Here is a 26,737-nt window from a genome sequence, read left to right as displayed (position 1 = left end):
CTTTCTTTTAGTGGTATTTGATCACCTCTGCGGTTTTTTATTTTTTGCAATATAAACAAAAAAAAAGCAACGATTTTGAAAAAAAGACAATATTTTGTACTTTTTGCTATAATGTCCCCATTTAAAAAAAAAAAACAAAAAAATTTTTTCTCAGTTTAGGCCGATATGTATTCTTCTACATGTTTTTGGTAATAAAAATCACAATAAGTGTATATTGATTGGTTTGCGCAAAAGCTACTGTGTCTACAAAATGGGGGATAGATTTATGGCATTTTTATTTTATTTTTTCACTAGTAATGGCGGCAATCTGCGATTTTTTTTTTTTATTTTTTATTTATTTATTTTTTTTATTGTGACTGCGACATTATGGCGGACACATCGGACACTTTTGACACATTTTTTGGATCATTGACAATTATACAGCGATCCGTGCTATAAAAAATGCACTGATTACTGTAAAAATGTCACTGGCAGGGAAGGGCATAACACTAGGGGGCGATCAAGAGGTTAACTGTGTTCCCTGTGTGTGTTTATAACTGTGCGGGAGGAGACTGACTATAGGAGATGACAGATTGTGATTCCTAGCTATCAGGAACTCATGATCTGTCTCTCCTCACAGAACAGGGATTTGTGTGACTAAACACACACGTCCCTGTTCTGCCTCTCGTGCCCGCGATCGCACCCCCGCAGTGCAGCGTGCGCACGCCTGCTGTCCCGCTTAAAGGAGCCGAGGTATAGCTACGACGTCTCGCGGGAACGTGCTGACCTGCCGCAGTATGACGGCGGTGGCTGGTCGGCAAGCGGTTAAAGAGAGAAGGAGATAACATTTCAGAGGTTTAAAAGGGGCTCCAGGCTCCACCCAAAACAATTATTTTAGGGCACTTCTCTGTCCAGGCATCCAGCAGTGTCCTCACCTGAGCCAATTCTTCAATCTGCTATGGAGTGCTGGCGCTGCCATCTTGACTAAGAGAAGCCAGGTCCTTACTGAGCATGTGCGAAGCGCGCTGTGCTTTATGACCGGGCTGCAGTCTTTTGGGACCTGTAAAGTGTCCCATAAGGAGGTGGGGGGGGGGGGGGGGTGACGCACTTCTAACTCAGTTCGTTGTTAACTGAGCTGGAAGTAGGAGCAGGTACCTATCAAAACTAAGTACCCCATCCCCCCCCAAAAGTTGCCAATGTGGAGGCAGACAAGCAGAGCTTCCCCTTTTGGGTGGAGCTCTGCTTTAATGCTTATGTCGTCTGACCTTTTATGTAAATGCAAAAGTGCAAACAACAACCAAAAAAAGATGTGGTAGAAAGCTGACTATTTGTTTTCTGTTACGCGGTCTCTTTCTCTGCAGAGCGGGGTCATCTCCGCCGACATGATAGAAATGATCTTCTCAAATAACCCAGAACACCAGCTGTCCGCGACGCAGAAGTTCCGAAAACTTCTATCGAAAGGTAAGTGTGCGCATGTGTTTGTATACTTAGAAAACAAGAGGGAAGGGGAAGAGTGAATCTCTCCCATGCAAGGCAAGGACTTGAAAGGGTGTGATGCTACGTGTGTGTGTATATGTCTGTCTGTCTGTGTGTCTGTCATAAAGAAGAGCGATCACATTCAGGATTCAGAGATTGGCAATAGGAGCCAAGTCCACCCTTCCTGATGACACTTGCATATAATACAGTGAGGGAGAAAAAAGTATTTGATCCCCCTGCTGATTTTGTATGTTTGCCCACTGACAAAGAAATGATCAGTCTATCATTTTAATGGTCGGTATATTTTAACAGGGAGAGACAGAATAACAACAAAAATATCCAGAAAAATGCATTTAAAAAAAAGTTATACATTGATTTGCATTGTGAAATAAGTATTTGACCCCTTCGCAAAACATGACTTAGTACTTGGTGGAGAAACCCTTGTTGGCAATCACAAAGCTCAGACGTTTCTTGTAGTTGTCCTCCAGGTTTGCACACATCTCAGGAGGGATTTTGTCCTCTTTGCAGATCCTCTTCAAGTCATTAAGGTTTCGAGGCTGACGTTTGGTAACTCGAACCTTCAGCTCCCTCCACATATTTTCTATGGGATTAAGGTCTGGAGACTGGCTAGGGCACTCCAGGACCTTCATGTGCTGCTTCTTGAGCCACTCCTTTGTTGCCTTGGCCGTGTGTTTTGGGAAATTGTCATGCTGGAATACCCATCCATGACCCATCTTCAATGTCCTGGCTGAGGGAAGGAGGTTCTCACCCAAGATTTGATGGTACATGGCCCCGTCTATCATCCCTTTTGATGCGGTGAAGTTGTCCTGTCCCCTTAGCAGAAAAACACCCTGAAAGCATAATGTTTCCACCTCCATGTTTGGATGGTGTTCTTGGAGGCATAGGCAACATTCCTCCTCCTCCTCCAAACACGGAGAGTTGATGCCAAAGAGCTCGATGTTGGTCTCCTCTGACCACAACACTTTCACCCAGTTCTCCTCTGAATCATTCAGATGTTCATTAGCAGACTTCAGACGGTCCTGTACATGTGGTTTCCTGAGTAGAGGGACCTTACGGGTGCTGCAGGATTTCAGTCCTTCACGGTGTAGTGTGTTACCAATTGTTTTCTTGGTGACTATGGTCCTAGCTGCCTTGAGATCATTGACAAGATTCTCCTGTGTAGTTCTGGGCTGATTCCTCACCGTTCTCATGATCATTGAAACTCTACGAGGTGAGAACTTCCATGGAGCCCCAGACTGAGGGAGATTGACCTGTATTTTGTGTTTCTTCCATTTGTGAATAATCGCACCAACTGTTGTCACCCTCTCACCAAGCTGCTTGTAGCCCATTCCAGCCTTGTGTAGGCCGACATCCTTGTACAGCTCTTTGGTCTTGGCCGTAGTGGAGAGATTGGAATCTGCTTGATTGCTTCTGTGGACAGGTGTCTTTTATACAGGAAACAAGCTGAGATTAGGAGCACTCCCTTTAAGAGAGTGCTCCTAATCTCAGCTGGTTACCTGTATAGAAGACACCTGGGAGCCAGAAATCTTGCTGATTAATAGGGGATCAAATACTTATTTCACTCATTAAAATGCAAATCAATTTATAACTTTTTAAAAATGTTTTTCTGGATATTTTTGTAGTTATTCTGTCTCTCACTGTTAAAATAAAATTATAGACTGATCATTTCTTTGTCAGTGGGGCAAACGTACAAAATCAGCAGGGGAGCAAATACTTTTTCCCCCCCTCACTGTATAAGACAATAATTCTGCATCTTTTCAATAAGGATTTTTTTTAGACTGGCTGATTTATGGAGATCAGGAGAGGAATTTCTTTTTTAATTTTGCTGCATTCTGCTGCTGAAATTTTCCTGCTCATAAGTTGTAGTAGAGTATAAATCCATGTTGGCCATCGATTACTATGTCTATATGCGGAGGCGTAAAACATAAACGTATGCAGCGCCAAAATAACAAAATTCTAAAAAGAAAATCAATAATATAAAGTGCAATAATGAAGAAGTCAGATAAGCGGCGCTTCCACTTTTGGGTGAAACTCCGCTTTAAAGCAAATTTAAAGTCATTTTTTTAAATTTCCGTCTGTTAAAGCTTCTGCCCTGGTTGCTTTTTTAACTTTGGATAGTAAAACATTTTTTTTCCTCCAGTAAATCCCTTATACAGCCCACTTCCTGTTTCTTGTCTGGTCAGTAGCCTAGACTTATGACATCATGCACAGCTCTCTCTCTATCACTCTCGTGAGAGTTTGCCAGGAAGGGAGGGGGGATGAGTCATAGGAGGGCCAATGAGAGCTGCAGAACTTGAGGTGTGCCTCTGTATAAATGCAGGAAGTGAACAGGCAGCAGCTTCAGCTGCCCACAGTTAAAATGGCTGCGGCCAGACTCCGTGGAGGGAGATTTCTGCAGCCTATTTGGCAAGTGCAGAATCACAGTATATACAAAATAATATGCAAAGTGGTTGGAGGGAAGCTTCAGAATGGCAAAGATGTTTTTATTACAAATTATGTGAGCAGACTGCAGTTCCTCTTTAAGACCAGGAGAACTTGCATAGAGAGCTGCTGCTGTCGTGCAGCGACATGACGTCCACCCGAGGCGTTACATCCAATCAGAGGTTCTTAAGGAGATTTAATTTGTTTTTTTGCTGCTGCTGCTGCATATATTTATGTTTTATGATATTTTGAGCTTTCTGTATATTGACCCTTAGCAGCTATATTTGAACCACAACGCAGATTCGTCTTTCAGATATGTGTGGCTGCCATCTTGGTAGATTTTGCTTGCTAATGTTGGAGAACAATGAGCAGAACGGTAGTGACATCATGAAATCTCACTCCAAATCTGGAGGTAGAAATGTGAACGTATTGCAGAGATGTATTACAATGTTTTTGTTTTTTTTTTGCCCCGATATATAAACTGCAAACTGCACTGGCCAGTATTGGCCTCTGGTTGTAGGGAGGAGGAGAGGGAGGCCGGGGGTAGTGGGTAAGCTGTTCCTAGGGCCTGCAAAAAGCAAAATTTGGGCTTAGGTTTGTTGACTCAATCCTCTTAACTGACCTGTCATTGACAAAGGAGGAAAGGAAGTGTTTGCTCTGTCTCTGTCTAGTGCAGGACAAAGTCCTTGTGTCACACAAGGAGGGGCACACACACATTCCGGGTGATAAAGTTCTGATAATTGTTCTCCTTAGATAGGATTCTCTATATGCAGGAAGATCCCTGAAGTGTAACTGCTCCATGCATTACAGCTAAACTCCTGCATTAAAAAAAAATACCCTTGCATTGGTGCTCCCTGGCACTGCAGGAAGTCTGGAGGTAAAGGAATAAGCTGTAATACTTTCCTTTGATTCCTCGGTCTGGCAGGCTTTGGGCACTCACCTCTTGTCCCAGACACTCAGGTTGTATGTGGTCCCTCACCACTCTCACATACAATGCAGGCTTATTGGTCCTACATTGTACATGATGATGTCAAAGTGCAGCCACTGGCTGGAGAGCCAAAGAGAAGAGGCTTCAGGGGATCGGTCACACAGATGGAGGGTGCCTGCCGGAGTGAGGAATAGGTAGTGGGAAGTATTACTTTGCCTATACCATTAAACAGCTAATATAACTCAATGATCTTCCTTTACTGTGTCTTCAAAGTCCACCCATTTGACCCAAACTTTATTAAATTTTTACGGCACCCTCTAGCTTCATAGGTCATTTTTATATGGTGTAATATTTGCATTCACTAGAGCTTCCCATGAAGGTAATGTGAGGTATTCCCTCCTTATCCAATTGATTGCAATCAATTTGCAAACAAAAAAGAACAGCAGTCATAACAAGGTTCTCATGTTACTGCTCATATCATAGTAGGTGAGGTTGAAAAAAGACACAAGTCCATCAAGTCCAACCTATATCTTCAATCTCAGTTATACCTAGACCAGAAGACTACAGATATTTGGAAGGTCGAAGGTGTCCTCAATAACCTGAGTCTGAGTGACTTAGGACCACAGAGGTCTGATCCTATTACACTCTCATACCATATGGATAAATGTCCCCCCCCCCCCCTCCGCAAGACCTTGTGACATGTGGGTGTCTCTCTTCGCCCCATTTTGTATAGCCAAAGGGGCGTATAGTACATTTGGTGTAGGTATCTTAGCTGTATCATTTTATCTCTAGCTGAAATGACTGTGGGCATGTACGATACCAACACGTCTTCTCAATGCTCTTCCAACAGCTCAGGTATGATCTTACACCATCGATCTCTAATTTTCACAGTGTTTTTTTACTTTCAGCTCCTATCAAACTATTATGATAGCTAGATATATATTTAGTGTGATCTGGACTCGAGAAGAGTTTTTCCAATGTAATTGGCTCACTCCCAAACTGACTCAGTGCCGCATGTTTCAACCTGGTATATTGGAATACCCAAGAGTTGGGTACACCAATCTCTCCCCGGAGCTGTGCAAAAGTTTTAATGGTGCCATTGTCATATAGTTGGTGAAGATACTTAATCCCAAAGCTAGACCATTGATACCCATCCTCCAAAACAACCTGGTATGTTGGAATTCCCAAGAGTTGGGTACACCAATCTCTCCTCGGACCTGTGCAAAAGTTTTAAGGGTACCATTGTCATATAGTTGGTGAAGATACTTAATCCCAAACCTAGACCATTGATGCCCATCCTCCAAAACGAAAGAATTCGCTCAGACTTGGGTTGAACCAAAGTGGAGCATTGGGAGATTGAGGGATCTATCAGCTATATGTTTGAGTCAAATTCCTAAATGACATTTCGCAGATTTAATCATTGATCTGCCCCCCCAGCGTAGGAACGTCCCCTCTATAGAAAAAGTTCAGTATGGCTTCATATGAACATGCAGCCGCTGCCTCCACTGCTGCTGCAGCATTATTCACTTGAGGAAACATCTGCCGGTGAATATATATCAACTGGGATGCAAAATAGTAAAGGCGAAGATCTAGTCGTAGTGCCAATCCGCCCCTATTAATCGATAGTTGTAGAGTGTCCTAGGAAACTCTGGTAGCCTTGGGGCCCCACAGAAAAGAGTTCAGTAGTGAATTAATATGTTAAAAATGTCTTTTTTGGGATATATACAGGAGAATTGGAGAGAGCGTACAGAAACTTTGGCAAGAAAATAATTTTGAATAAATTCACTCTACCTAATAATGTCAGGGGTAAATCTTTCCATTTTTGTACACTCTCTCTGAATGTTCTGATTATGGGCCACAAATTTGCCTCCACAAATGAGTCCACAGACATTTGAATGTTTATTCCTAGATATTTAAACTTTGAGGAAACAACGATGGGATAGTGAGCAGGAGTTACTAAGTTAGGTTGTGGGTCCAATGGAAATAGCATTGACTTAGACCAATTAATAAGGAGAAGTCTCTGAATTTCTGTATCAACCGAAAAGCGTCCGACAACAATGTATCCGAATCTCCAAGGTATAGGCGCATATCGTCAGCGTATGGAGAAACGCGGTCTTCGAGATCCCCTATCTGCAGGCCTTTAATACTATCATCCTCTCGTAGTTTAGCAGCCAACGGTTCAATGGCCAGCGCAAATAAGAGAGGTGATAGGGGACAACCTTGTCTGGTTCCTCTATGTATTTTAAACATGTCAGATATAAGTCGATTAACTCTAACACAGGCTCTGGGTTCTGTATACAGAAGTCTTACCCATGAGATGAATCTAGGCCCAAATCCCAATCTATTCATAAGAGAGAAGAAATACCCTCACTCCGAGTCAAATGCTTTTTTGGTGTCCAAAGAAGCTATCGCCCTGCTCCCTGTAGTACCGTGCTGTATTTGTAAATTAACAAAAAGCCGTCTAAGGTTAATTTGAGCACTCCTTCCTGGGATAAATCCTGTTTTATTGGAATTTATTAATTTAGTGATTACTGACTGCAATCTATTGACCAAAACCTTGGCCAATATTTTTACATCAGAATTAATTGGAGAGATAGGTCGGTAGGATTCACGTTCTAAGGGGTCTTTTCCAGGTTTGGGCAATACCACTATTAAAGAGGAAGTAAATTCTCCCACTCTGATGCTTCTTTTCATCTAGTCCATTATAATAAATAATTATCAAACTATAACCACTGTAATCCAGCCCAAATCGCATATTACTTACTGTTTAAAGAAACTTTAATAAACTTGTTTCCAGGGGTATGGCAGCGCCATCTTAAGTATTGTTTTCTGAGTCCACAGTAGAGTGTGTTCCGCTCTTACATTAGGCACTTCCTGTACTGTTAGCCAAGCTTCCTTTTCAATCCAACGTTTCTATGGCAACTCTGCTTCCCTGCTCATAGCTGACTTGTTTTATTTCATAGTATTTACTTGTGCTGATTATCTAGTGTTTGTCTATGTCAGTCTTATCAGCTTCAGCTGATAAGACTGCAGTAATGCTGTCCAATGCCCAGGAAATGGTCACATGGGGTGTAGTAGGAAGCTCTGAGTGATTATGCAGTCTCGTGGGATTTCAGTGTTGTGCAGTAGGAAGTCCTGATAATAGACAGACAAGCACACAGAGTGTGCCGTAAATCAGGGGAGATATGGGCATGCTTAGTGACTTCATTCTAAAGAACAAAAAGGATTACAACAATACTAAGCAAGTAAGGAGATATCTACAAGCAGTGTTCATTAGGGTTTTTTATGCTGATATACATGGGACAAAGTTGTGGGGGAGAGTTTACAACCACTTTCCACTTAAAAAGCCTCTCTCATCGATTTTGGAAGTATACCCTCGTTCTCAGCCGCTATGAACTCTCTATGTAACTGGGGTACCAGTGTTTCCTTATGAAGGTTATAGCATTCAGCTGGGTGACCATCCAGACCCGGTGATTTACGCGTTTTAAAAGTAGTAAGGGCATGATTGATCTCCTCCTGCGTTATGACCTGATCCAGAATTTTGCTATCTACCTCACTCAAGGCGGGTAAATTTGTAGCTCCCAAGTAAGTCATTATATCCCCCTCTGTCTGTTGGGTTTGAGACCTGTAAAGCGTTTCATAAAACTCTCTAAAGGTATTTAACCACTTCAGCCCCGGAAGATTTTACCCCCTTCCTGACCAGAGCACTTTTTACAATTTGACTCTGCGTCGCTTTAACTGACCATTGCGCGGTCGCTTCGACGCTGTACCCAAACGAAATGTGCGTCCTTTTTTTTTTTCCCACAAATATTTTTCTTTTGGTGGTATTTGATCACCTCCTGCGGTTTTTATTTTTTGTGCTATAAACAAAAAAAGAGCGAAAATTTTGAAAAAAAACAAAACTATTTTTTACTTTTTTGCTATAATAAATATCCCCCAAATTTAAAAAAAAAAATTTCTTCATCATTTTAGGTCAATATATATTCTTCTACATATTTTTTTTTTTTTAAATCGCAATAAGCTTATATTGATTGGTTTGCGCAAAAGTTATAGCATCTGCAAACTATGGGAAAGATTCGTGGCATTTTTATTTTATTTTTTTTTTTTTACTAGTAATGGTGGTGATTTGCATTTTTTAGCGGTATTGTGACGGACAGATCTGAGACTTTTGACACTTTTGGGACCATTGGCATAAATACAGAGATCTGTGCTATACAAATTCACTGATTACTGTGTAAATGTCACTGGCAGGGAAGGCGTTGAACACTAGGGGGCGATCAAGGGGTTCATTGTGTGTTCCGTAGATGTGTTCTAACTGTGTTGGGGATGTGAGTGACTAGGAGAGGAGACATATATTTTTTTTCCTACTTAGTAGGAACAAACAATATGGCTCCTCTCCTCTGACAGCACAGGGATTTGTGTGTTTACACACACAAATCCCTGTGCTGGCGCTCGTGCACGTGATCGCACGTGACCGGCGGCAATCATGCGCGCGCATCGGCCATGCATCGGGTCCCGTCCCGTGCAGTGGGCCCCCCCTTTGGTGGCCGAAAAAGGGTAGGAAGGACCCGTACGGGATTTCGCCCAGGAGAGCCATTGTGCCGCAGTATATCTGCATGACATGGTCGCGAACCGGTTAAAATCTCCTGAGGTTCCTGAACATCACTCCGAGCTTTGAGGCGCATTACAGAAACCGGGGTGTAAGAAGGTTCCGCTAGAAAAGCCAACAGGCTTCATGCTTTAAAAAAAAAAGCAAAAACGGTAAAGTTAGCCCAATTTTTTTTCCCATTTTCTTTAATGTGAAAGATGATATTACGCTGACTAAATAGATACCTAACATGTCACACTTCAAATTTGTACACGCTTGTGGAATGGCGCCAAACTTCGGTACTTAAAAATCCCCATAGGAGACGCTTTAACATTTTTTACTGGTTACATGTTTTGAGTTAGAGGAGATCTAGTGCTACAATTATTGCTCTCACTCTAACATTCGAGGCAATACCTCCTGTATGATTTGAACACCGTTTACATATGTGGGTGCGACTTACTTATGCGTTCGCTTTTGCGTGCGAACACACGGGGACAGGGGCACTTTTCATTTTTATTTTTTTTATTGTTTATTTTACTTTTATGTTTCTAGCTTGACGCTTTTTAAAAAAAAAATAAAAATGTGATCACTTTTATTCCTATTACAAGGAATGTAAACATCCCTTGTAATAGGAATATGGCATGACAGGTCCTCTTTACAGTGAGATATGGAGTCAGAAGGACCCCACATCTCACCTATAGGCTTGGAAGCCTGACATAAAAAAAAAAATTAAAAAAATGATCTTGGCTTCACAGCCGAGATGGCGCCGTTTTTTCAAATGCAGAGGCCGGGCGTGACATCATAACATCGCGCCTGGCATCCAAACGATCATAGAGACTCCGGGGACCATCTGGTCTGCGGGAAATCTCTATCACCAGCATCTGGTGGCCGGCGGATCCGTTCTCTGACTCACCGATGGCAGGGGTGAGTCAGTAGATCCGGCGGGGGGGATGTCCCCTCTCGCCGTCCGTAAGAACGATCAAGTGGCTGAACAGCCACCATGATCATTATGGTGTAGGGAATCGCCGGCTCTGAAAGACCATGTCTAAATGATAACTGTAGCTACACCCATTATTCAGATATCCCTGCTCAAATTCAAGGACGTCATATGACGGCTGGCGGGCGGGAAGTGGTTAAAGTCTCCTAGAAACAGCATTGGTCCCTGTGTTATCATTACTGCTGCCGACAATACCTCCTCCCTCACCTGAAAAGAAAACGGAGGTGGGATATAGAGACACACCAAGGTCAAGCAGAAAAGAAAACTGAGGTGGGATATAGAGACACACCAAGGTCAAGCAGAAAAGAAAATGGAGGTGGGATATAGAGACACACCAAGGTCAAGCATACATTGAATATTTTACAAACCAAGATAACATATCTGCCTTTACAATAAGTCTTGATATGCAAAATATGAGCATTCGCATTTTTTGTGACCGGAATCGCCACACCTCCTAGAGTAGGTGGAGTATTCTGCATGAATAACCTTCATAATATTTGCTCGTTTCAGTGCCAAAACCCTAGAGCCCTGTAAATGGGTCTTCTGTAGCAGGATAATCTGTGGCTTGGATCTCTTCATATAGTCAGACACTAAGGAACGTTTGAGCCTTGAGTTTAGGCCTCTTACATTCCATGATGGTAAGTTCTTAGTTTGTTAGCCATAGATACATATAAATGCTATACATAGATTTCCAGGATAGGTAAGTATTTAGCAAATTATACAGATGGCAGAACCGTGGATTATGGAATTTTTTTTTTTTTGCTGTAGCCCCTGCAACCTCCTCACCTCGCCCAAGCCAGAATAAAAAGGGTATATTAGCACACAGCACCAAACAACAACAAAAAAACGCCACCCATCCCTTCCCTCCCGACACACAACCCCCAACATGTCAAGTGCTTGGTCAAAGGTCTCTAGGGAAAAAAAAGAAAAAATTGTAAATGAGCTTTGAGTCAATGCATACAGTTCCCATAAAAATTGCAAGAGTGTTCTGCAACCAGCAAATGTTCTATTACTGCGTATAAGAGGAAAAAGAAAATGCAGCTAGAAGAAGCAGCTCAAGATAAGTATCTCCTATACATGAACATAAAAATGTAGAAATCTAGTACAGGGCTTTGTGGTTTAGGAACATACAAACCACCTGGGACTTTCACTGGTTTGGTAGTTTCATAAGATCGTCAGATAAAATTGAAAGGCAAATCTATATGCTGGCCAAGACTCCAAACGATCCCATGGATTCCCAGCAATATATGTTCCAGATACACAAAACTTATGAAGATGGGACAATTCTGTCCAAAAAGGGAACCAACAGGGTCTATATACAGCGGGGAGAACAAGTATTTGACACACTGCCGATTTTGCAGGTTTTCCTACTTACAAAGCATGTAGAGGTCTGTAATTTTTATCATAGGTACTCTTCAACTGTCCAGAAAAATCACATATTATGATATTTAAATAATTTGCATTTTATTGCATGACATAAGTATTTGATCACCTACCAACCAGTAAGAATTCCGGCTCTCACAGACTTGTTATTGTTTCTTTAAGAAGCCCTCCTGTTCTCCACTCATTACCTATATTAACTGCACCTGTTTGAACTCGCTACCTGTATAAAAGACACCTGTCCACACACTCAAACAGACTCCAACCTCTCCACAATGGCTAAGACCAGAGTGCTGTGTAAGGACATCGGGGATAAAATTGTAGACCTGCACAAGATTGGGATTGGCTACAGGACAATAGGCAAGCAGGTTGGTGAGAAGGCAACAACTGTTGGCGCAATTATTAGAAAATGGAAGAAGTTCAAGATGACGTTCAGTCTCCCTCGGTCTGGGGCTCCATGCAAAATCTTACCTCGTGGGGCATCAATGATCATGAGGAAGGTGAGGGATCAGCCCAGAACTACACGGCAGGACCTGGTTGATGACCTGAAGAGAGCTGGGACCACAGTCTCAAAGGAAACCATTAGTAACACACTACGCCGTCATGAATCCTGCAGTGCACGCAAGGTGCAATTGCTCAAGCCAGCGCATGTCCAGGCCCATCTGAAGTTTGCCAATGACCATCTGGATGATCCAAAGGAGGAATGGGAGAAGGGCATGTGGTCTGATGAGACAAAAATAGAGCTTTTTGGGTCTAAACTCCACTCGCCGTGTTTGGAGGAAGAAGAAGGATGAGTACAACCCCAAGAACACCATCCCAACCGTGAAGCATGGAGGTGAAAACATTCTTTGGGGATCCTTTTCTGCAAAGGGGACAGGACGACCGCACCGTATTGAGAGGAGGATGGATGGGGCCATGTATCGCGAGATCTTGGCCAACAATCTCCTTCCCTCAGTAAGAGCATTGAAGATGGGTCGTGGCTGGGTCTTCCAGCATGACAACGACCCGAAACACACAGCCAGGGCAACTAAAGAGTGGCTCCGTAAGAAGCATCTCAAGGTCCTGCAGTGGCCTAGCCAGTCTCCAGACCTGAACCCAATAGAAAATCTTTGGAGGGAGCTGAAAGTCCGTACTGCCCAGCGACAGCCCCGAAACCTGAAGGATCTGGAGAAGGCCTCTATGGAGGAGTAGGCCAAAATCCCTGCTGCAGTGTGTGCAAACCTGGTCAAGAACTACAGGAAACGTATGATCTCTGTAATTGCAAACAAAGGTTTCTGTACCAAATATTAAGTTCTGCTTTTCTGATGTATCAAATACTTATGTCATGCAATAAAATCCCTGCAATGACGTTCAGTAAGGTTCCTGGGTAGAATCGACATTGAGAACAAGGGATCTGCTAGCGATGGGCAGCAAGGCTAAAGCGCCTCCTAGCATCCAACCAGCGTGAGGCTTCTATAGGTGTATTGAAAAAATGTACCTTGCCTCTATCCACCACTCTGAGCTTAGCAGGGTAGAGCAAACTGTATACCAGTATACCAGTTGCATATCTCTGAGCCATTTTTTTTCACATGTATAAAGCTGGCACGCTGTTTCTGAGTAGCTGTAGAAAAATCAGGATATAGAGAGATGCGATTGCCATTATACTGTAGGTCTCCTCCTGACCTCGCAGCACGCAAGATATTGTCACGATCTCTAAAGTGTAATACACGTGCAAACATCGGGCGTGAAGGAGCCTCAGGGAGTGGTGGTCTGGAAGGAACCTCATGTGCCCTCTCTATATAGCAAATAAGAGAGAGAAGGTAGAATCTGCCAAATTTTATCTTTCAGCCAAATTTCCAGGAAATCCTCAGGTCGCTTGCCCTCTGGCCCCTCAGGAAAGCCCACAAAGCGAACGTTATTCCTCCTTGGGCGGTCCTCCATATCTCCCAGCTTATCAGAGTGGGTAGCAACCTCTTTTTGCAGATTTTGTACTGTGCCCTCCATAGGGCGAGTTGTATCCTCCATATCGCTAATTCTCTGCTCTGTCTTTAACATAAGACCCCCACATCTCTCCTCCAGGCTGGAAAGCATCAGATCAAAAAAAAAATTTACTATGTTATGCTTTTCTAGCCGAGATCTCAGCTTTGTTTACTTGTGCGGCCCGGACATGACGTCATAACGTCGCGCCCGGGCCTTCGAGGATCATGGAAATTGCCGGGGACCATCTGTCCCTCAGAAATCTCTATGCCTTTCTTCCGGTGTCGGCCGAACGATCAAGTGGCTGAACAGGGGGTTTTGGAAGGGGGTGAAAGTGCCCGGTATTGAGGTGGCTAAAGTAGTTGTAAAGGCTGAAGGTTTTTTTTTTATCTTCATGCATTCTTCTGTGTGCTGCTCCCCCAACAAAGCCCCCCTTACTCACCCGAGCCCCCCTCTCGATCCAGCGATGTACACAAGAGCCGCGGCTGTCTCAGGTCTCTTCCTCATTGGCTGAGACACAGCAGCGGAAACCATTTGATCCCTCTGCTGTAAATCACATCCAGTGAGCTAATGCGGAGCGAGTGGTGGGGAGGCAGGGCCTTATGAACGAATAAACAAATATACATGTGGCGCTGGTACTGAAACAGATCCTATAGTACTGAAGTCGAAGTGGTGAGTGGGCTGCTGTGTAGCATAAGAATAGTCTAATGATTGAGGGCCAGCCTTAGCAGGGAAGCAGAAGCGATCTCCAGGATATGCAAGAAAAAAACAAATGCAGGCGCCTTTGAGTTAGACTGTAAAATGCGTATTCATCAAATCATATAGTAACTTAAAGAAGGGTACATCTGTGGGTAAACGCTCTGCGAGGCATCCATCACACTGGTCAGATGAAGGTACGCCGTCTCAGCCGCTCTGTGAGCTCTCCCAGCCAGCAGGAAGATGGTGTGGTGGTAGAGAGCTGGAAAGGAGGCTTGGAACGCTCCCTGGACCGCAGCTCTCCACCACCACACCATCTTCATGCCGGCCGGGAGAGCTCACAGAGCGGCTGAGACGGCGTACCTTCATCTGACCAGTGTGATGGATGCCTCGCAGAGCGTTTACCCACAGATGTACCCTTCTTTGTTAACCTTGATGTAAGTTACTATGTGATTTTACGAATACACACTTTACAGTCTAACTCAGGGACGCCTGCATTTGGTTTTTTTCTTGTGAAGGCATAGAGTGGGGCTCAGGAGTGAGCATGCATCAGTGTCCTCATAGCAAGCGGCTTGCTATTGGGGGGCACTGGTCAAGGGGGAGGAGCCAGGAGCACTGGCTGGAGACCCAAGAAGGGGAAGATTGGGGCTGATCTGTGCAAAACCATTACAGAGCAGGTGGATGGGGGTATTGAAGGGGTGTAAGGGTATTTAAAAAAAAATCCTGAGGGTCAGCTTTAAAGTGTTTGTGAACCCATATTTATAAGACTTTGCCAGCCCCTCTAATCGGGACTGGCATAGCACACTAAGTGGTTTTAAATAACGAGTGTTCTAAATACCGATTCTGAGCTGTCTTCAGGCCAGTCACGTGACTCACGGCCGCTTTCCAGCTCTGATGGATGTCTTCTGTGGGAGGAGCCGTGATCTTCCTCTGACGTCATCCGAGGAGATTGCGTGGCTGGCCGCTCGTGTCCTCCTGTAGAAGCTCTGTGTCTCGTAGCTGTAAATGCCACGAGTTACATGACCGGCCTGAGGACAGCTGAAAATCGGTATTTAGAACACTCGTTTTTTAAAACCACTTCCATGGTGTGCTATATGCCAGCCTCTATTAGAAGGGCTGGCAGTGACAATTTGAAATTTTTTTTTTTTTTTAAGAATAGCGGCGGGGGATGGGGGCGGAGCAGAGACAGACACACAGAGGGAGATGACAGATGGGCAGGAGGGGAGGGGAGGAGAGCAGAGCAGGGCAGCTTATTTAACAATGGTGGTCAGGGCTGAGCAGCCTTGATTTTCGTTGTCAGAGCAGAGAGGGGCATACAGGAAGTGCCAGGTTCAGGGAGGTTTTTTTTTTTACAGTTTAGAGGGGGGCAGATTACACAGCACAAGCACATATAGTAATATAGTAAGTAATATACAGGTATCTGTACCCCCCTCCCCCCTGAAAGGTGCCAACTGTGTCACCGGAGGGGGGGATGAATCTGATGAGTGGAAGTTCCACTTTTGGGTGGAACTCCACTTTAATGTTTTTTCCATCTGCCACCTGCTATGATTTTTTTTATAACTTTCAGAAAGATTCAAAGCACTCTTTGTTGCAATCCTGGTAGCGGTAATTAGATTATGGAAAGGGTTGTCTTCATGGCTCTTGTAATCGGCTTACTGCACTCCTCATCAAGACGTTTGATTCTGATCAGATTGAATGGAGTCTGACGTGTGGCATTTCCTGCAAGGCAAGCTCGTCTTACCTAACCGGGATTTTCACATATGTTGTTTGATATTGCGGGCGCCGGGACTGATCGTGTGCAGTAACCACAAAACCTCCCGCTGCAAATCCGTTTAGGAAGACTGCAGCGGGTGCCCTGGAATGTTCTGTCTCATTACTTACAGAACAGAAGCAGATGATAAAGATCTAGAAAAACTTTCAGTGAGTAACTGGGAGCCGCGCTTTACCGTTTTCGCATGAATGACGGCAGACAAAGCTGCACAGGCGTCAGTAGCGGGTTGTGCGCTGTCACTGCTGTGGGGACAACCAGCTCTCTCCACAAGTCACATGGGAGGATGTGTCCGATGTGGCGATGTCTGACCCCCTCGCTGTGTAGATTAGACATCCCGACTTCCATGTTGGTGATTGGCTCCAGGAAAGGGGGCCCAGAGGGGGTCCGCGTTGTCTCACTGCTACGTCTAAGCTGATTATGCTGAGCTGGGCTCACATGGAGCTGTGTGTATACCTTGTGTGCGTTATCTGACGTCTGTACCTCCTAGGGAATCCCTCTGTATCGTTTTACCCAGAATCCTTTTGTGTTTTTTTTCACAGAACCCAATCCGCCGATAGACGAAGTGATCGGCACCCAGGGGGTGGTGGCCCGGTTTGTGGAGTTCCTGAAAAGGAAGGAGAACTGCACATTGCAGGTCAGTTTGATGCAGCATGGATATCTATGTATATATTGTGAGATACAATTACACAATACAAAAAAGTACAAAAAAAAAAAGATAAAAAAACAAGGATATATTGTTACATTACTAAACTTTTCTCGATTAGACAAATAAGTAAAGGCTGAGAAATGGTCGAATGAATACATATACAAAATAATAATAATCTTACAATTGCATTATTAAATGGACACACTGCCATCTGCAGGCTACAGTGACATCTGCAGGGTACAGGCTATTTTATTTATAATTGAATCTTCATATGATGACTGCCTTCACTAAGATGGTGATCACATGATCGGTAACATCTCTGATTGGTTTCACGTCATAAGTGGGGCCCGGAGCTGTCAGTGAAAGGCCAGTCTGACAGGTAGCAACCATGCACAGTGTTAGCTGCTAACTGTTGAAGAGGGGAAAGTAGATCAAAGTGGAGCTAAACCCATCAGTTTAAAAAGAAAAAAAAAAACAGTTACATTCCTGGCATGCCGGGAATGTAACTGTCACATTTGCTTGTGCTTAAAACCTGTCAAACCATCAAATGGGGGAGGGGGGGTCACAACTGATCACATGTGCAGCACCATGTCAGTTGCAGACCAGTGGCCAAGATGGCAGCTCTCTTAGCTGAAAAGGATAGGAGGGTTTATTTCCACTTTAAAGCGGAGTTCCACCCAAAAGTGGAAGCTCCGCTGATCTGCCCCCCCCCTCTGGTGCCACATTTTGCACCTTTCAGCCTTCCGGCCTGTACAAACAAAAAATTCAGCAGCTACAAATACTGCAACTGCTGACATTTAATATAAGGACACTTACCTGTCCAACCATCCCTCAATGCCGGCACCCCAAGCTGATCCATTCATTGGCTCCGGGTGCAGGTGCCAGCATCCTTACTATAAGGGAAACAGGAAGTGAGGCCCGATTCCTACTGCTCATTCGCTTTCTGAATGATCCCGCTGTCTTGTGGGACCTGTGTGTCTTCCAGAAGGCAAGAGGGGGAGTTTTGCAGATGGTGTGCCAATCTTATGCAGAAGTGGGAGCAGATACCTGGTTTTGACAGGTATCCCCCCCACCACCAAAGGTGCCAAATGTGGGTGGAGCTCCGCTTTAAACTGGAAGTAAACCCTCTGCTCTTGTGCACAGCGCTAGATGGAGATCGGGCTCAGGTAAGTATAAGGGGTGGTGGGGGCTGAGGGCAGAGCTGCATGCATAGAATGCATTAAGGTAAAAAAATCTTCAGCCTTTACAACCACTTTAAAGTGTAACTAAACCCACCAAATGAAAGCTTAATTCTTTTTTTTAAATTAAAACAACAAACGTTGCTCCGCGTAATGGTTTTGCAGCCCCCAATCCTTTTCATCTTGGTTCCCCCCCCACCTCGCTTCAAGCAGCTCCTCTTCACCAAGTGCCCGTGTGTGCTCTCTCCCGAGCTGCCCTGCCTGCCTCTATTGACATAGAGCAGTGGCTTGCCCCACCCCCACTCGCTTGGCACAGCATTTGATTGACAGCAGCAGGAGCCAACGGGTCCCACTGCTATTGATCTACCCAGGGAGGAGGAAGACAGCGGCGAGAGCTGCTGCTCTTGTGCATATCGCTGGATCGGATAGGGCTCATGTAAGTATAGGGAGATGGGGAATGTTTTTCAGCTTATTACATAGAATGCATTATGGTGAAAAACCTTAAGATTTTAGAACCTCTTTAAAGCTGCCCATAGATGGATCAAAATTTGTCTGGTTCAGAAGAGACTGGCTGAATTTCCACCCATCTATGGCCGTGCCCACTCGATAGAAGTCAATGTAATGATCGACTTCTGTCCAAAGGACTCTTGGAAAACGTTTGTCAGTCAGCGCCTGCAGTCGCTGATCAGTGTATTTTGACATCGAAGGACTCTCTCTATCAGAAGAGAATGGCGCAGCAGGAAGTATTTCTCCATCCACCTTCCATGTGTGGATGAGGGGGGGGGGGGGGGGGATCCTAAAGTCATTAGTGTGCTTCTGTCAGCTTTCAGCCTGTCAGGCCATCAAATGGCCGGTGTCATAGCTAATCACATGTGCAACACCATGGCAACTGCAGGATCAAACGGAGGCGAAGGATGGCTGCCTCCTTGGCTGTAAAGAATGAGAAGGTTTAGTTCCACTTTTCACTCTGGAGACCATTATTGGGCTTTCTGATCATGTGATCACTATGATTGGCTGTCATAGCGATCACATGATTGGGAGACGATTCTACAAGTGACCTGGAGTTGTTGGTGTTAGCAGGGTCGTAGTGCTGGGGGCAGACAATTGAGCGCACTCCCACCACAGAACAGGTACTCTTATATGTGGCAGCATGGAATAAGTCTCACCCTGTTCTGTCACATGTATGTGTACAGCTGGTGGGAAGGGGTTAAATCGAATTGATCAACAGGTGTTATGATTGGTTCACACAGATATTTGTTTAATTGATCAGAAGTGATTAACAACATTTTCACCACAGCCAAAATCGATCAAGCGCTCACCTAATCGATTGAATAGGGGGTCTCTGGTTTTGAGATTTTTATTCAGTTCTATGAGTTAAGTCGCATTGTTTTTCTTCTGTGGTGAGGACTTTTATTTGTGTGGCTGACTTGTAATAACTGAACTCACTTTGTTTCCTTCAGTTTGAAGCGGCATGGGTACTAACGAACATCGCCTCGGGGAACTCCCTGCAGACCCGAATAGTGATCCAGGCCGGGGCCGTCCCCATCTTCATCGAACTGCTCAGCTCAGAGTTTGAGGATGTACAGGAGCAGGTAATGCACCGCCGCCACTCTGTGCCGCGTAACGCCGCGCCACACCTGGCAGCACCCAACACTATCACCTTTTCACAGCAACACTTCTCTGTCCTATTACCTGCAGCTGTACCACGCTACCACACCTGCCAGCACTCCGTTCCCCAACAACGTCCTCACTTATTATCAAATTCCTTATTCTATGATCATCTTTTCGACTCTACCTCTGTAGTCTAATGGTCGCCCGTAGACATTAGTCTTGATTTTGACTAAATCTGGAGATGGTACAATATCTATGGGAGAAAGCCTTGTCCAATCGCTGTTGCTTTTTTTTGAGAAGTAACACATGGAATAAATAAGGAGAAATAAACGGGAAAAGCTTTCAGGCATGCTCTACCGCCCCTCTGAAGAGCGATCTGCGGTAGATCACTTTTTGGAAGGCAGCAGCTGTCAGGCATGTAGAATGCTGCTGCCTCCTGAATTTTATTTTATTTATTTTTTTAGCGAAAGAAGGATTTTCTTTCAAAATACAGAATAGGTCATGCTTGGTGGTGGTATCACCTTCCAAACATGACCTGTTGTATAAATTTTGCCTCGCCACAACCCACCAGTGTGTACTAACATGGCCACTCTACTGCTTATTTTTTCTGCCCCCCTGGCCAAACTGTGTAAGAGAGGAAAAACAAACATTTTTCCTAGTTTTAGGGTTTCTTAGAAGTTCAGGATTTTAAAAGAAAAGTATGGGTTTGGGTTTTTTTTTCCTCCATCATACTTACCTAGGTGGAAGCTGCATCTGACCCCTGGTGCCTCTACACTGAGAACCGAGCGATCGAACGCCGCAGATGGCTCGGTTCTCACACCTCCCTGATCAGAGCGCTGCTGTCTGTCAATCAGCATCCCTTCATTCTGCTCCTCCTCCCTCACTGGAGCGGTGAGCTGTGGAGGGGCGGAGCGGTTGTCTCAGGTTCTCAGCGGCTCTCTGAGAGGCTGAGACGGGTGTCAGTCCTGGCACCTGGTGGATTCCGACTTTATTGTCGGGATGACGCGGTTCCTGGACTGAATTCTGTGACATCAGCAGAGAGGGGACTTCAGACCGCGCTCTGCTGAAAACAGGTCACAGGAGTGCACAAAGAATTGCACTCCTCTGCCCCATAGGAGAAGCCTAGCCAAACGAGCTCAGCCTGGACTTCTCCTTTTAAAGAAAAAAAAAATACATACTCACCTAGGTGAATGCATCGATCCAGTGCTGCATCTATCCCCCACCATCTATAAAGCCCACAGGCAGAATGTCGGGAGACCACAGCTGGTTCAAAAGAAACCGGTCGACATTCGGCCCGTGTGTATGTTGGTCTGTCCGGTCGTACATTCTCGAAAACCAGCCAGTGGCAGAGAGCGCTGATCGATGTGTTCTGGCGAGGGGGGGGAGCCTGTCGGAACACATCATCTTAGCGGGGGAGATCGCTGGACTAACCTTTAAGGGTAATGCAGCGATTTCAACCGGAGCTGTCAGATTTTTATTTCTGTGCAACCTGCTGGGTTGCACGAAAAAACAAAACTGTAGTGTGTACCCAACTAAAGACTGTGAACTGAGCAATCAAAGGTTACTGATCACTCAGTTATCGCTAAGAATGCCTGAGTCCTGCAGATCCTTTCACGGCTTTCATGATGGTAAACCTAATAGTATCTGTGTATTGTCTCCCACAGGCGGTGTGGGCTCTGGGGAACATAGCAGGAGACAGTACAATGTGCAGAGACTACGTTCTAGACTGCAACATCCTGCCACCTCTCCTCCAGTAAGTACATTGTCCTTTGTACATTATTTTTTATTTTATTTTTTTTCCCCTAATTCATTGACTTTTTATAATAAGGACCAGTATACTTTATAACATGAAAAATCCTGTATTTAAAATGATTTATTCACAGAACGTTAGTCATTACATTTACACTTTTTTGAATCTGTCCCACATTTATGTGGCAGTACAATTATAGGAAGGTGTCATTGTGGATGTTCTGTTCATGCTTTTTCATTCAGGATAACAGGCTGAACCACAAGCACCACGTGATTTATTCTGACTTTGCTATAGAATTAGACAGTAGAACATTTCATTGGTGATTTATGTTTTATATATCCACATTGTAACCCTTCTCATATCTCCTTTTGCAGGTTGCTTTCTAAACAGAACCGTCTCACTATGACCCGGAACGCAGTCTGGGCTTTGTCTAACCTGTGCCGGGGGAAGAATCCGCCTCCAGATTTCGCAAAGGTCCGCAATCTGTAAAACAAAAAAATTATTATGTTCACCAAAATTCCAAAATCAAGTATTGCAACATAACCTCATGCATGTCTTCCTAAAGAATGATTACAGACCAGACACGAGGTCTCTTGTGTTGCAGAACAATTAATGTCTGAAAGAATGATAGCAAATGGTATTCACTAATTAATGAAGTAACTTTTTCACTGCTAATAATCCAGTTTTCCTGCATATGGTTGCCTATACTGTATGTTTTAAAATGGAGAATACATGTAAATCTTCCCCCAATCCCCCCCCCCTCCTAGCACAAATCCCCCCCCCCTTCGAGCACCTGCACAAATCCACCCTCCTAGCATCTTCTTCAATCCCGCCTCCTAGCACAATCCCCCCTCCTAGCACCTTCACAAATCCCCCCTCCCCCCCTTAGCACTTGCTCCAATCTTCCCCCCTTAGCACTTGCTCAAATCTTCCCCCCTTAGCACTTGCTCAAATCTTCCCCCTTGGCACCTGCTCAAATCCCCCTCTTAGCACCTGCTCAAATCCCTCCCTCCTTAGCACCTGCTCAAATCCCTCCCCCCCTTAGCAACTGCTCAAATCCCCCCTCTTAGCAACTGCTCAAATCCCCCCTCTTAGCAACTGCTCAAATCCCCCCTCTTAGCAACTGCTCAAATCCCTCCCCCCCTTAGCAACTGCTCAAATCCCCCCTCTTAGCAACTGCTAAAATCCCTCCCCCCCTTAGCACCTGCTCAAATCCCTCCCCCCCTTAGCACCTGCTCAAATCCCCCCTCTTAGCAACTGCTCAAATCCACGTTCCTAGCACCCTCCCAAATCCCCCCCTCCTAGCATTCTCCCAAATCACACCTGCACAACCCCCCCCCCCAGCACCTGCACAAACCCCCCCCTTCTAGCACCTTCTTCAATCCCCCCTCCTAATCCAGGCCCCGCTCCTAGCACCCTCCCAAATCCCCGCTCCTAGCACCTTCCCAAATCCCCCCCCCCCCCCCCTCCTAGCACCTTCCCAAATCCCCCCCTCCTAGCACCTTCCCAAATCCCCCCCTCCTAGCACCTTCCCAAATCCCCCCCCTCCTAGCACCTTCCCAAATCCCCCCCCTCCTAGCACCTTCCCAAATCCCCCCCTCCTAGCACCTTCCCAAATCCACCCCCTCCTAGCACCTTCCCAAATCCCCCCCCTCCTAGCACCTTCCCAAATCCCCCCCCTCCTAGCACCTTCCCAAATCCCCCCTTCTAGCACCTTCCCAAATCCCCCCCTCCTAGCACCTTCCCAAATCCCCCCTCCTAGCACCTTCCCAAATCCCCCCTCCTAGCACAAATCTCCCCCCCATCCCTCCTAGCAGAAAATCTGCCAATCACATCCCTACAGTGACAGCAGCAGACAGGAGGAGAAAGTCAGGAGGAGGTGTGGGCTGTGTTATTTTTTCCTTTGGTCTGCATACAGGAGATAACACAAGATTGCTCTTAGATCCGACTGTACAGGGTTTGATTACCCCCACACACAATTTCTACTGCAGGGATGGGAGCAGTTTGGGGAGGAGATAAGGTGCGATAATCAATCCTTGTACATTCAGATCAGAGTGTGATCCTGTGTTAACTTCTATATATACGAAGGGAGAGAGCACAGCCCTCGCCTCCTCCCTGCTGCTTATCTGTACTAAAGTACCTAGAAAGCTATGCGGGCCGCCCAACATGTACTTCAACTGATGATGTCCTTGATTGGTAGGACACAGTTGGGTGGCCCATACAGCTTTCTGGGTTGCCTACTTTAGTAGAGATAGCAGCTCCTCCTCTGTATACAGGAGTTAACATAGGATCGCTCCGATATAGGGTTCAGACATTTTTTTTTTTTGTCCTTTTGCAGCAGCACTCCTGAGCACTCTTTTGCCGCAGCACCCTGGTTGAAAAACACTGGTTTAGGCAATTTTGCTCCTCCAATGGTTTGGCAACAGTTTGGGAAAAGACCCTTTTTCTGTTCCAGCATGACTGTGCCCCTGTGTACAAAGCCATCTCCATAAAGACATGGTTTGGCCAGTTTGGTGGGAAAGGTCTTCAGTGTCCTGCACAGAGCCCTGACCTCAATCCTACTGAACATCTTTGGGATGAGTTGGAACACTAATAGTGAGCCAGGTCTTCTCATCTGACATCACGACCTGACCTCAATTGGGCACAGAATCCCACTGATACCCTCCAAAATTGTGTGAAAAACCTTCCCAAATCAGTGAAGGATGTTATAGCTCCAAAAAGGGCCAACTCCATATTAATCCTCCTGGTTTTGGAATGGGATGCCCAACAACTTCATACAGATGTGCTGATCACGTGTCCACAAACGTTTGGCTATATAGTACATCTTGCATTACTTTGAACTACACAAAAAAAAAATACATAGTAGAACCTCACACAAATGACTCTGAGATCATTCTTATAATTTTATTGTAGAGCAGTTAATTATGATTTCACTGCAGGAAGAGAAGGCACTGTGTGTTGCAGTAGTCATCATCTGCTTTATCCTTGTATTTAGGGGTATTTTCTTCATGGCATCCCCCCAGTCTGTGACAATTCTTATATAGTTTTGAGCACATCAAGGTGGATCTCCTTATGGTTCTGGGACTATAGTTAGCCATACAGTACTGAGTGCCTGATAAATGTCCTCTGTAGTCTGAATACTGTGCTGTATCCTACAGGTATCTCCATGTCTGAACGTCTTGTCCTGGCTGCTGTTCGTTAGTGACACAGATGTCCTGGCTGATGCCTGCTGGGCCCTGTCCTACCTGTCTGATGGACCCAATGAGAAGATCCAAGCCGTCATCGATGCTGGAGTGTGCCGGAGGCTGGTGGAGCTTTTAATGTAAGAAAACAAGATCTTCAGGTGCAATTTAATACACCCTTCTACGTTCTTAGGGCTCCTATTCACTCATGGTACAATTATGAGCCCCTAGCACAGGGTTCCTCAACCTTTTAAGCTTGGAGGAACCCTTGGCAAAAAGTCTTAGATCTCGGGGAAACCCTGAAATAATTTTTAGATCTACGGCTCACAGAACTTTGGTGTGATCAGCGAGCTGTTACATAGTAGGTGAGGTCGAAAAAAGACACAAGTCCATGAAGTCCAGAGTGCTACTTCTTACAATGGAGGCCTATGGATCAGCAGACACACTAAAAACAATGCACTTCCCATGTGGCTGTCCTCTTATCTCCGCAAACAGTATACAGTAAAAAAAAAACAGCAATTTGTAAAAATCAGTAATAGCGCAGAATATGTGCTGACTGACAATACACAATGGTGGATATTCAAAAATAACAGCAATGCAGTGGTATCCAAGCTGTAGCTCGAGGGCGAGATATGGCTATTTGCTTGCCTTTATCCAGCCCTAAGGACACCATTCTTCCCACTGATACGGGGCACTATTCCTCCACTAACACCAAAGATGGGACACTATTTCCCACTGACACCAACAATAGGGAAACTTTTCCTCCCACTGGCGCCAATGATAGGGTACTATTCTTCCCACTGATACCAATGATGGGGAACTATTCCTCCTACTGACGCCAATGATGGGGCACTATTCCTTCCATTGATACCAATGATGGGGCACTATTCCTTCCATTGATGCCAATGATGGGGCACCATTCCTTCCATTGATACCAATGATGGGGTACTATTCCTTCCATTGATACCAATGATGGGGTACTATTCCTCCCACTGATACCAATGATGGGCAACTATTCCTCTTACTGACGCCAATGATGGGGCACTATTCCTCCTACTGACACCAATAATGGGGCACTATTCCTCCCACTGATACCAATGATGGGGCACTATTCCTCCCACTGATACCAATGATGGGGCACTATTCCTCCCACTGATACCAATGATGGGGCACTATTCCTCCCACTGATACCAATGATGGGGCACTATTCCTTCCACTGATACCAATGATGGGGCACTATTCCTCCCACTGATACCAATGATGGGGCACTATTCCTTCCACTGATACCAATGATGGGGCACTATTCCTTCCACTGATACCAATGATGGGGCACTATTCCTCTTCCTCCTAACCACAGGGGTTCTGTATTTTGTTTTTTACTCCCACTGACCACCAAGCCTGAGGCATTATCCACTCCCACTGGCCACAGTCGGGCCCTGCTAAAGTCTCAAGGACAGTAAATTTGGCCCTTTGTTCAGAAAGTCTGGAGACCGTTGCGTTAGACCTGCAGCCCGCTCCTGAACCCTGGAAGGGAGGATCTGCAGAGGCTTGCCTTTACTTGGCACAGCACAAGGCTGACCACACAGAGGTGATTTCTGTTGTTTCTGCAAAGAGTCGATGGCTCTCTACTTAGAAAAAATGTAATGTACAACTGCAAACTGGCAAGATTAACAAATAATTATTAAGGGATATCAGAAGAGGTGAAACAAGGAAATAATATCAGAGTTTAAGCATTAATTTATACATTGCACATATTCATTTTTTTTTCTTTATTTTTTGGCTAGAGAAACACTTTAACATTTGATGTGTTTTCAGGCACAGCGATTACAAGGTGGTGTCACCGGCTCTGAGAGCAGTTGGGAACATTGTGACTGGAGATGATGTACAGACACAGGTAAGGAAGAGGTTTTCTTTGTACAGCGCTCAGACTCAATCGTACCCCCCCCCCCCCCCCCCCAGGTCTTTCTGATTTATTATTGTACTGGTGATACTCTCCCTGATAAAATATCACCTGCGCCAGTTGGCCGGGGGGGGGGGGGGGGGTTTACTTCCAGCTGTTGAAAAATGAAACAAAGATTTTCCAGATGTTAAATAAATAACTGACTGATAGCCAGTTGTTTACCCTTTTATGGAGGAAGCACAGTTGACTGTATATTA

At 45.0% G+C, this 26,737-nt stretch overlaps 1 protein-coding gene across 2 annotated transcripts in view; it reads left to right on the top strand.

Annotated features, from left to right (window-relative positions):
- LOC141129441 (importin subunit alpha-5) overlaps positions 1 to 26,737 on the top strand; it is a 117,706-nt gene that overhangs the window by 64,706 nt on the left and 26,263 nt on the right. The window contains exons 4-11 of one of the 2 annotated variants that reach the window (XM_073617476.1): positions 1,341 to 1,440; positions 5,618 to 5,680; positions 16,753 to 16,847; positions 19,498 to 19,629; positions 21,313 to 21,401; positions 21,773 to 21,872; positions 24,557 to 24,720; positions 26,396 to 26,474. In XM_073617476.1, coding sequence (XP_073473577.1) covers positions 1,341 to 1,440; positions 5,618 to 5,680; positions 16,753 to 16,847; positions 19,498 to 19,629; positions 21,313 to 21,401; positions 21,773 to 21,872; positions 24,557 to 24,720; positions 26,396 to 26,474 — 822 coding nt within the window. The remainder of the gene's footprint in view (positions 1 to 1,340; positions 1,441 to 5,617; positions 5,681 to 16,752; positions 16,848 to 19,497; positions 19,630 to 21,312; positions 21,402 to 21,772; positions 21,873 to 24,556; positions 24,721 to 26,395; positions 26,475 to 26,737) is intronic. The other variant, XM_073617477.1, reaches the window with a different exon arrangement.

Source organism: Aquarana catesbeiana, linkage group LG02 (genome assembly GCF_042186555.1).
Source record: "Aquarana catesbeiana isolate 2022-GZ linkage group LG02, ASM4218655v1, whole genome shotgun sequence".
Lineage (NCBI taxonomy): Eukaryota > Metazoa > Chordata > Amphibia > Anura > Ranidae > Aquarana > Aquarana catesbeiana.
Note: the sequence above shows the minus strand (reverse complement) of the source record. Positions and strands in the feature narration are given on the sequence as shown.